At 29.3% G+C, this 12,116-nt stretch overlaps 1 protein-coding gene across 1 annotated transcript in view; it reads left to right on the forward strand.

The window, feature by feature from the left end:
• LOC107450406 (E3 ubiquitin-protein ligase CBL) overlaps positions 1–12,116 on the forward strand; it is a 36,965-nt gene that overhangs the window by 7,490 nt on the left and 17,359 nt on the right. The window contains exons 3-6 of the mRNA XM_043051399.2: positions 243–374; positions 5,822–5,959; positions 8,843–9,062; positions 11,854–12,018. Of these exons, the coding sequence (XP_042907333.1) occupies positions 243–374; positions 5,822–5,959; positions 8,843–9,062; positions 11,854–12,018 (655 nt within the window). The remainder of the gene's footprint in view (positions 1–242; positions 375–5,821; positions 5,960–8,842; positions 9,063–11,853; positions 12,019–12,116) is intronic.

The following is a 12,116-nucleotide window of genomic DNA, read 5'->3' on the forward strand; positions in this document are numbered from 1 at the left end:
GTTAATATCTAGTCTTCTCATCATAAAAACCACATTTGTAACATTTAAGTTCTTTGTTCACTTTGTTAAACTTTTTAGAGTTTGTTGATAAATAAAAGTAGATTATTAAATACAAGTTCTTCTTTAATGTATTTCAATTATCTGAAGTAATTTCGATCCCAAACATTCTACTTAGGTGTGCTAAATTTTCTTACTTCTATTCATTTCTCTATTTTACATATATAATATTTGATATATTTCAGGCTTTTTCAACCGTGGTCTACCCTGCTTCGTAACTGGCAGATTCTTGCAGTGACTCATCCAGGATATGTAGCGTTTCTTACTTACGATGAAGTGAAAGCAAGATTACAAAACTATATCAGTAAACCAGGAAGGTATATTTTTTTTCTACTTCATTTACCAAGTGGTTTATCACATTCATTAAAAAAATGTTTTTTAAATTACTGACTCTTATATTTCTTCTGATACAAAGAATGTGCCTAGGTGAACGGGTTAAAATAAAGTAAAAATAGTTCTATGAATTTATTTATTTTCAATTCTAAATGCTGTATTGTTTATCATTAAAAGAAAAAAAAATGAAGCTGGCATGACCTGCAAAGCGGATAATCTGGAGTTTACTGTAACTATATTAGCTCATAACATTTCTTTCAAACTCTTTTGAACATAGAATCTGTATTGCATAGGAAATTTTTTTTGCATTTTTGAGAGCATTTGTTGGGATTTTTTAAGTCAACAAAATCTGACCTCTAGTTATAAGAAGAGCAAATATTTGGTTGAATTCAAATAAATGTTGTAGATGTTTCTCTTCAATATTTTCTTCCAGCATTCCAATTTTAGTTTCTCTCTTTTCCATTCACATACCTGCCAAGTCTCCTGTTTTTTAATGAAGTACCCTGTATTTTATGACTATTTCCTGTTTACCCTTATATTCTGAATTTTGTAAAAAAAAAAATTTGCCGATAAAATATCCGCTGATGGCAAAAAAAACTTCTCTAATTCCTCAACAAATGGTGCTATCGCAGTACTGCAGTATGTTGAGAGTTTATAGCTTAAGTAATTATAAATGATGGTTTATAAAAGAATCTTCTTTGGTTAAATATTTATATACATATTTTTTAAATTGCTAATTGTAAAAACTTTTATTTTTTCCAATTTTGAAATTTTTTTTTTGGACTTGATATATCAAAACTTTGCTCGTAACCTAAGAAATACCACTAGTAAAATCTCCATTATTTTATTCCTCCATTGTTGGATACATTCACACTGATAGTTAGATAGAGTTTATTAATGTGTATCTTTTTTATTTAGTTACAGGTTATACATAAATTTTACTATGTAATTNCATTTGCCCGCCATTTTAAAAAAAAAATAATTTCTCCTCATAAGATTTTAGGATTTTCCTTTCTTTTTTGAAAGATGTTTACCTTACCATCATTTTGGAAATAATCATTAGTGTATTACTTCATCGTTTTTTCTTCTTTTTAAGATTATATCCAAAAAAATTTTTTTCAGGTTGGTTTAATATTAAAAGAACGGCTTTTTGTGGTGATGCAGAAAACCGGAAAAATCAGTTATCCGGAACAGCGATGATCCCGATCGTTCCGGATAATCGGTTCCCTACTGTATAAGTTAATAATTTAACCCTTTTCATTCTATTGATTTTTATTAGAGTGTAAACAAATAAGACATTGATAGAAGTCAATATTTAATTAAATATATTAACCGCTAAAAAAACTTTTGAAACTAAATTCATTTTAAGTATACTAATGAAATCTATCCGTTGGAACTGGACAGTGGTCCCCCAAAAAAATTGAATGAAACATTTTAGTAGATAGTTTAGATCATTGAATATATTTTGAAACTAATTTTTATTTTTCACAAAAGACACTTATTTAACTTATAAATTTTCTGTATTGGTGAAACAATTCTTCATGTTTCTTATTATTATTTTTTGTCACTTTGCTATATTTTTTATTTACATTTTCGCATTTGAAATTTTTTTCTGAAGCTAAAATCCTGTATTATATGAACTTTGAATTAAATTTTTTTTTTCTGTATAATTTTTTATCTGGCTGTTTATTTAGATAAAATATTTGATAAAATTTAGAATTTGGATAAAATATTCGTAAAAAAAAATTTCTGTTCAGTTTTCAAAAAAAAAAAAAAGTCAATTCTACTTAGGTCAACAAAGAAATTTTTATATTTTAGTTACTTTTTATTAAATAATTACAATTTTATCTCCCATATAAAACTAAAATTAATTAAATTTAATTAACGAATTAATATTTGAAAATGTATTAACATCAAGTGTCACATCCACTTCAAGTTTTAAAAAAAATGTATTTGAACTTGACTGGATGAATAAAAAGTATTTTATTAACAATTGAAAATTTGAACAAGATATAGGGAGAGTGTGAACTAATAGTAGGAATTGAAAAAGTACTTGTGAAATATACTGCAGAAAAGCCAAATAAGTTGGAACATACAGAACAAAATGCTCAACACAGTGACAACTTGCATTATAATTAAAAACGATTGTAAGAATCCAGAAATCATTATCCATAATAAAAAAGGAAAAAAAAACTAAATTTTAGCATAGAAAGCTTTAAAAAAATAAACCACACAACAGTGACTCTGCTTGACTTTAGAAGCTATGGATTCTTTAGGATCTGGAACTTCCAAATTTTCAGGTCCTTTGTTTCTGAAAGTAAATCCTCATTTGCAAAAATACAATTCTCTCATTTAAGTATATCGTACATATCGAGTAAATATTTTATGGTTAAGAAAAAATGTGATTAGTAATAATTTAATACGGAAATAAAACTAAAATTTCTGCATCAATCATTCTTAAAACTGTACTCATTATGCAGATTAGATATTTTCGAATAACACTTTGCTGAAGATAGGATAAATCAAGTATTAATAAAAACGTATAATATACTGTGTGTTACTTGAATGTAAAAGAATTTTAAAATGTTCTAATACTCAAAAATTTAAGCAAATTGCAGCGAAAGAGTGGGGGGGGGGGAAGAAATATCCTAGATTGAAAAAATATAAAGACATAAAAAGGATCTGAGATATTGCTCAAATGTTAAATTCTCTACCTCTTCATCCATTAATTAGTTTGCACATTAGAAGGTTCCATGTTAGTTATGGAAAAAGAAAGTTGGTATTGATAAACAAAAACAGAGAATTTCATTTTTTTATTCGTTATTACTATTTATTTATTTTTGTATAATTTTGCCTACATAAATCTGCTGGTGAACTATTTTTAACGAATGGTGTATTCATAGTTTTTTTTTATTTTCCTTTGATTTTTTATGTATTTTGAAGTGGTGTAGCATGTAAGCGAAATCATTGAATAAATATCGATTAAATGTTTCATTGTGCTTGTTAATACAGCCAAAGAAATTTGGAAGAATTATAATGGGTTCTCACGTGTCAGGGAGAACAGGAAAATCTGGAATTGTCAGGGAATTTTGTTTTAACTCTAAAAATCAAGGAATAGTTAGGGAAAGTTGCAATTTTTTTTTCAAAAACCTGGAATATTCCTGCAAGTAACAGTAATCAGTTATTGAGATTCAAGTTAAATAATTCTAACACCTATTACAATTATTTGTTATAAAAATTTCTCATTTTAGTCAAACTGAAATGTTCCCTTCGTCATTAAATAAAATTTTTTTTTACAGAGAAAATCTAATATTTCACATTATAATTAAAAGAATCAAAGTGTTCTGATGAAAATAGGGTCTCAATTTTCATTGAAATATACCTGGAAAAGTCAGTAAAGTTTTTTTTTCAGAATTTGAGTGGGAACCCTGTCATAGTTACATGACTATAAAGTAATAATGGTACTGATTAGCATGCCTGTTTTTGAGTTCATCATAATGGGTGCTTTTATTCATATTCATTTTATGTTAGTATATGTAGTGTATCTACCACTGCAAAAATACAATTCCAATTCACTAGTATATAAGACATGTTAACTCAATTCTATGTTGGGATACCTTTTCATAGATACAGGTTGACATTATCGATAACTACTATCCCCACATAAGTCGATAACATACTCCCCACATGGGTGACCTTCGGAGGAGATGTGAAACTGCCTACCTTGGTAGAAACTCCCACTTCGATTTGAACACCCCAACCTCGATGGATGGTCCGCATTGAACAGTTGACTTGTGACTGCGACATTGTCTACCTCCTCGTGCAGTTGCTACTCAGTTTTGATAGCACACAATGTATAGACTCGACTGCTAAAGGTAGCACCGAAGTGACCACGACCGTGAACTTAATACAGCTCTCACAATCAACACTCAAAAGTATGTTGATCTTAATACAGCTCTCACAATCAACACTCAAAAGTTCGTTGATCTTAATACAGCTCTGCTGGCTTCTCATAAAGCAACGATGAATCAACTAGTGGTATCCGTTCATCGAATTCTATCACAGCTAAAATTCTGGTAGAGTAGTACTGTAGTGTATCTACAACTACAAAAATACAATGCCAATTCACTAGTAGAGGAGAGGGGGGCACATGTGAACAAATTTTTTTATTTCTTCATTTTTCAAAAAATATAAATTTCTCACAGTAAAGAAGTCCATATGTTTAAATAGTCTTTTCTTTGTCTTATAGAATTTTTTGAGATTTTTCAATAAAATATTTCTTTACTTTATGATATTTTAGAAAAATGACTTCAATTGTTCACATGTGCCCCCTATTGGGGGCACATGTGAACATGCCTGGGGCACATATGAACAAGATTAAAAACTCAAAGCAAGCATCATATTTTAAAGAAAAAAATCTTAAATATATCAGATATAGATACGTATTATACTGAAAGGGTTGTAGCTTACTATGTGAATTTAAACTGTACAACAGTACTGTCAATAGGAAAATAATTTTTCAGATGTACAATAATTTTTCCACTGTTGGGTTTTTCGCAACTTCATGTTCCTCAGGAGTTGTAATGGGCCTTTTTCTTTCCTCTCTGATACTCTTTTATGCTTTTTTTTCTTCATTTTTTCTATCTTTTCATTTGTAGTTTAGCAATTCTATCTTTCTCAGGTGTATCAGTTAATATGCGTGACGCGCAATCAACCATTTAATAAAATTTAAAAAAAATTAAAGAAAAAATTGATAAATTAATTATGGAAAATTAAATTATAATAATTTTAAACTCATACATATTTTTTAAGCTTATAATATCATGAGGATAATAATCTTAATACTATGTAGGGGCACATGTGAACTGTTCACATCTGCCCCAGATGATTTGTTCACAAGTGCCCCATCACCCTTCTTAAACCTTACTTGAAAAAAAAAGAATTTTTAATTGAGTAAAAAAAAATAGTAATTGTCATAAACTTACCTGAATGTTCATATGATGATCTGCAATAGTTAATTTTAGTTTATTAGTTCATTTATACTATGCTTTCACTTGAAGAAGCGAGTGATTATAATATATACAACACCAGCTGATACAAAGAAATTGTCAGAAAAGAACAACAAAATGTCTCATTGTTCTGAAAGTTTTGCAGAGGGGTAGGACTAGTACTGCCATCAATTGAAAATATTTCAAGATTTTTTATTTCAAATCTTATTGGTAAAACATACCGTGTTCACATGTGCCCCCTGTTCACAAGTGCCCCCCTCTCCCCTATATAAAATATGTTGACTCGATTCTATGTTGGAGTACCTTTTCATAGATGAAAGTAGACATTGTCAATATATACTATCCCCACATTATTCAATAACAAGCGCCCCACAGTATTTTATACCTTACATTGCTTAAATGCTATTTTTGTTTCTTTTTAGTTACGTCTTTCGACTTAGCTGCACTCGACTTGGCCAGTGGGCTATCGGCTATGTTACAAGTGAAGGTAATATTTTACAGACCATTCCACAAAACAAGTCATTGTGCCAAGCTCTATTAGACGGTTATCGGGAAGGCTTGTAAGTAACTTTTTTTTATTGCAATATTTTTAAATTATTTTTTTTTAAATGTTTTTTTTATTTTTTTATAAATAAATTATTAGCTTGGCTGTTAACTCTTGTGTTTTTCTGCAGTTTATTGACCCTGAAAGCCACTTTTGTTATAATCAAAACAGGGTTGGGGTTTTGGACTGGACTCATTGGGTTTTACTGTCTTAAACTGTCCTTAACTGACTTAAAGTGTCAAAAACCTTGAACATTGGTAAAAGGTAAAAATTCTATGTGTGTAACCATTGTACACATGATAGTTACATATATTAATAAACACTTGATATTTTTTATACAAATTGGCTTTAACTTATTAAAGGACAATAAAATAATAAGAAAAGATCTAACTTTTGAAGCTCCACAATTGACCAACAAAAGTGAATACCTTGTCCCTTAAATATGCTTTTGATGCTGATAAATTATGTTTTTGCATAACTATAAATAATACAATATAAAAAATAATTATAAACATTTTTAATAAAATAAAATCTTCATAGCTGCCAACTTTTCTGGTTTAGCCGGAGGATTTCCTTTTTTTTTTTTTTTTTATCGAAACTTCCGCCTTCCGAATTTTTATTTTAATCTTCCGATTTTCCTCGATTTAAGAAAAAAAAATTCCCTATTTTATTTATTTTTTACAACTGAGCCAACGAATTTGCCGCCCCGAATTTGTACCCGAACGAATTTTTTAGAGCAGGAATCAAATTCTTGCATCTTCTCGGCACGTGCTCGAACAAAGGAGAAAAATCAAAGGTACGACGCAGAAGTTGAAACACACTCGTAAGCGCAGCTGCGTTTCGGAATCTGATTGGCAATGAGAACGCTCTCTAACTATAGATCAGGGGGAAAACGTTTCACTCGGCTACCGAAAGCAGACTAGTTTTTTTTAAACAAATTCTTCTTAATCTACGTCTTTGAATCTTAGTTTTGGAAAGTAATTTAGTTATCTTAAGTAGTTTATCTTAGTTTTTAGTGAAATCGTTTTTGAATCACAGTTTCGATCATCTCTTAGTGATGAGATGCTAGAGAAAATATTACAAGCTGATTATCTTTTGTAAAAATCAAAATTGCTTCAGTGTAACATTTGATGAATTTTTTTTAAAGAAAGCCAAATCGCGCACAGATTAAACTTTGAAAAATAATTAAAATTGATGTCCCAAAGTGTTCTTAATTGTCTTTAAATTTAATTGCGTTCTGGAGAAAAATATGTTGAAATTTTACAGCTTTTAATATCTTCCTTTTTTTGAAAACCCAATGTTGGCAGCTATGAACCTTGTTTTCATTCAGTTTCTAGTTAAAAATTTAACCTTTTATTTTTCACAATATTTATTTAAAATTGTGACATAATTTGAGTAAAAGGATTTTGATAAGTTAAAGAGAGTTTCAGACAAACAGGTTTTGGACAAGATGGTTTAAACTCAGTTTTAAACCGTGGATTAATTCCTTCTGTATTAAACCTTGCCAACTCTCAATGGAACTTTTTATTGTTTTTCCCTTTTTCAAAAAACTTTTTAAAAACCAGGAATATTCTATAAAAGATTTCTATCAAAATAGATTTTAACTAAGTTTATAAAATAAATAAAAACACTAACGTAGCTGTCAACTCTTGTGACTTTTTCTGCGTGTTTGTGCTTAGGCATAAATATTGAACTTTTTGTTTATGGCAACTAACCAGGGTTGGGTTTTTGACGTCAAAAAGTGGTTTTTGACATGACAAGGCAGGGGTCTGTCCAGGCCGAATTTACTACCGTTTAGCGGTACCTTCACAAATTCAACTTNAACCCTGCAACTAACATGACAAAACTTGTTATTCTTTTCTATTTTTTGTATCGTCCTTAAGAAAAAGGTTAAAATATTTGGTTAATTGAAGCATTAATAAATTACGAATACTTTGTTGAGGAGATTTACTGTCCAATTTTTGGCCACTTTTGGGCCTTCCAGTCCAAACCATTAAATATATATATATATATATCAATCCTAATTCTTGCACGGGAAGAGAATCATTTTTCTTGATCCCTTGGGATTTCTTTTCATTATTATTTTTATTTTTTTAAATATGGCCATTTTTGAAAATATAAAAATAATAATGAAAATAAAACCCTTAAAGGGATCAAGGAAAATTATTCTCATCCGAGAATAAGGATTGATATATATATATATTTTAACGGTTGGGACTAAGTGGATCAAAAGGGCACCCCAGTCACCAAAAATTAGAAATTGAAAGTAAATTAATTGTTCCTAACGGCAATGAGGAGCATGGAAAGAGATTCGAGGTTTGTGATTTATCGATAGATAAAATCACCAAAAATAAAGCAAACCCCTCTTATCAATATTAGATTTGAAAATACTTAGGTGATCATTAATCGCCTACAAGACTGTAAAAATTGGTATAACCGTGTAACTGAAACAAATTTGTGGTAAGAAATAATGAGTTATAAATAGATTTTTGTTTTCGATTTAGTGAATTAAGGAATCTTACATTATTATTGAAATAAAAAGTTAGCCATTACATTGATAGATTTGAAAAGAATAAAGTATTTTATGCTCGCTCTTTATAAATTGTAACAAGATTTAAATAATTGATTTAATTCAATTACAATGCGATTAAGAATGATTAAAAAAATAAGTTTAAGACTTTCAAGAAATTTTAAAAGCTAGGAAATATGTAATGCCTATTGGGGCACCACAATCATTTAATTTGTGATGAAATTTTAGACTAGAAGCTTACAAATTTTTTTTTTTTTTCCCAAGAAAAAAAAAAAACTAACATACTATTTGATTATTTACTAGTTTATTGTGTGAAGTAATGTTGCCTGTTAGAGTTCTGAAATCTAAACTTTTGTATCTTGTTTTTAGCTATCTCTATCCTGATGGTCGTAACATTAATCCAGATCTCAGTTGGGCAGTTCAGGCCACCCCCGAAGACCATATCAAGGTTACGCAAGAACAATATGAACTTTATTGTGAAATGGGTTCCACTTTTCAACTGTGCAAAATCTGTGCAGAAAATGATAAAGACATCAGAATTGAGCCTTGTGGCCATCTTCTTTGTACACCCTGTTTAACATCTTGGCAGGTAAATGATATTTTGTTGATTGGAGTTATAGATTGTATGCAAATTTATGTACATTTTGTTTGGTTTAATGTATTAGTCTTAATTTAATAAAGACTAATTCAGATGAAATTGGCACCAATTTTTTAGATCTTGATTTTAAATTTCTCAAGAAACATGAGTCCCAGACCCTTATCTTCAAATAAATCCTTATAGATTTGAAACAGTGAGGAGTTTTACTTACTTATGATCAATTATTACCATTGACAACAGAATTACTCCTGAAATAAAAAACCGATTCTATCTTGCGAATAGGGCTGCCTATGGGCTGAGAAGATTTATTAAATCTAGGTTTCTTTCTAGAAAAACAGAGCTCTTAATCTACAAAACTCTTGTTCGGCCAGTCCTGACATACGCTTTTGAAGCTTGGACAATGACAAAACTGGAGGAAAATTGTATCGCAATATGTGAGAGAAAGATTTTGCGGTGTATGATGTGTAATGTGCGGTGGTGTAAATGAAAACAATAACTGGAGAAGGAGATTTAACTTTGAACTGTACAAGATTTATGAACAACCTGATATTATTAAATACATAAAAATAAATAAATAGAATGAATTGGATTGCCCACGTGATTCGAATGAGTGATGACAACACAATAAAAAAGATACTGCTTTTTAAACCAACCGGAAAAAGGAAGCGGGGAAGGCCGCGATTGAGATGGGCTGACTCAGTGGAGTCTGATTTTCTCGCAATTAATGAAAAGAATTTGAGATCAAAGATAAATCGAAAGTCGTCATGGAGAAATTTTCAGAGGCAAGCATTGGCTCACATTGGGCTGTCTGGCCAACTATGATGATGATGATCATTAAATTTCATAACAAAATTTTTAATCAAATTAAAAGATAAAAGAAGAGATTTTAAATTTAATGTTTAAGCTTATGACATTTTAATTCCAACCTATACTTAAACAGTTTTAAGAATATTTTGACTGGTCAAATTATTAGGTTTAAATTTATTTGTAATAATAAAATAGATTTTCTTTCAGCTATTGGTAATTTCAAAGTCACATTAGAAAATTATAATTTTCCTTTTAATTACCGTAAATATAATTTTCGTTAATTAAAAAAAAGTATTTTAAAGACGTTCAAATAATTCGGCCGATATTGAAGCACGCATAAATAGGCCTATGCGGTGAAATTTAGGATATTTTGTTTCTGAAGCATATCGATGGCAGCACGTTTTTGAAATTTTACTTATTGAATGTTTTTACTATATTTTTCAAGAATTTTGAAAGGGGTCAGCACTTGATTAATTTCTTAAAGTTTTGAAGATTTGATAATTTATATTTCATATTGATTTGATTATTCTAACTGTAACTTAATCTTTATTTTTCTTTTAAGTAGGCGTTTCTTGATTAGGTCTTACTCTATGTACTTTTGAGTTGTGTTTGTATTTCATTAATTTTTCATTGCATTTACATTTCAATTTTGGATTTTGGACTAATTAAGAACAAGCAATTTTTAATTGCTTGTTCTTAATTTGTTTATCCATTATGGGGCCTTGGAGGCACAGCCACACAGTCAGTCTTTGGTATTACCACTGATGACAGAAAGGCTCCTGTATGTTAGCAGACAGTGTGTTCCCTAATGAAGTGCTGTTTTGCTAACATCACTTCATCTTTAAATTTTTTTGTTTTTTGCCTGATTTGTGTTTTAAACTTTCTAAATTAGTACTATATTGAATAATACCTAATGTAGAATATCAAAAGATGTCATTTAACAAAAAATTTAAATATTCTTTTTATCCTTAATGTACTATATTGAATAATACTTTTACTTTATTGGCATAAAAAGAACTGCATCTTGAGTTTCATAATTATTTTTAAAGTGTATCATGATTTTGCCGAAACAAGTTCAGTATTTTTGAAATGCAGTTGGCCCTTTATTAAAGAAGTTGCTGAATCCCGATAAGTGCGTTATATGGATAATTCGTTAAATAAAAAATCACCTTTTGAAATACTCAAATGACACAAAACAGGCTTTAAATTTATAAACACTAGAGATAATTAGAATAGCAATTGATACACTTTTATCTTGTAAACTAGTATTTACTATTTATTTTATAAATCTTATCCATGAAAGAAATCTGAATGTAAAACAAGAACAGATCAAAACATTATCCAGTGTTACATTATCATACTACGTGCATTTTCAACTAGAAGAAGCTATATTTATGTATAAAACTATAGCTGCATTTATTATAGAAGCAATTTTAAGCATACATTACCACATGCATTCTTAAGTTTAATTGCTACTGATAAAATCTGTTAATTTTGTCTGAGTTTTTAATTTCAAATGTTCTGAAATATTTTCGGAAATAGGGAAAGTGGATCTCAAAGAAAAGCTCGTTAAATAGAAAACTCACTTCGCAATCTGAAAGTTATTTTATGAAGAAATATCCAAATTGTTCTTGGTGCCTCGAAAAAAATTGCAAAATAGAGAAATTCGCAAAATGGAAGTTCGTTAAATAGTCCGGCTGTATAACTAATATTTGTACCAATTTCGTGTAGACACGATATATCAACCTCACTTTATAACAACTGTTCTCAGTTGAACCACAAGGGGTCTTTATATTGAGCAACAATCATATATAATGGGATATTTATTTAAACATTAAAATATTATTGGATATATCGAAATTAATTTACTTTTTTTTAAAGTATTTTTTTATTGTTTATTATTTCTTGTTATTAAATTCTGTTTTTTTAGGTATTCTTTATACATGCTTATATTAATGTGTATATTTCTTTATAGGATTCAGAAGGACAAGGTTGCCCCTTCTGTCGTGCTGAAATTAAAGGGACCGAGCAAGTCATAGTTGATCCCTTTGACCCTACTGGGAGAACATTTAAGCGGAATGATGGGCACACATCACACTTAGGCAATTTAGTCGATTTTGATGAAGATGAAAACTTTGAAGTAAGTGTTAGCCTATTAAAATTTTTTATCCTTCGCTCTAATTTTTAACATTTATCTATCTATCTATCTATCTATCTATCTATCTATATATATATATA

This window comes from Parasteatoda tepidariorum, chromosome 1, assembly GCF_043381705.1.
Source record: "Parasteatoda tepidariorum isolate YZ-2023 chromosome 1, CAS_Ptep_4.0, whole genome shotgun sequence".
In the NCBI taxonomy this organism is placed as follows: Eukaryota; Metazoa; Arthropoda; class Arachnida; order Araneae; family Theridiidae; genus Parasteatoda; species Parasteatoda tepidariorum.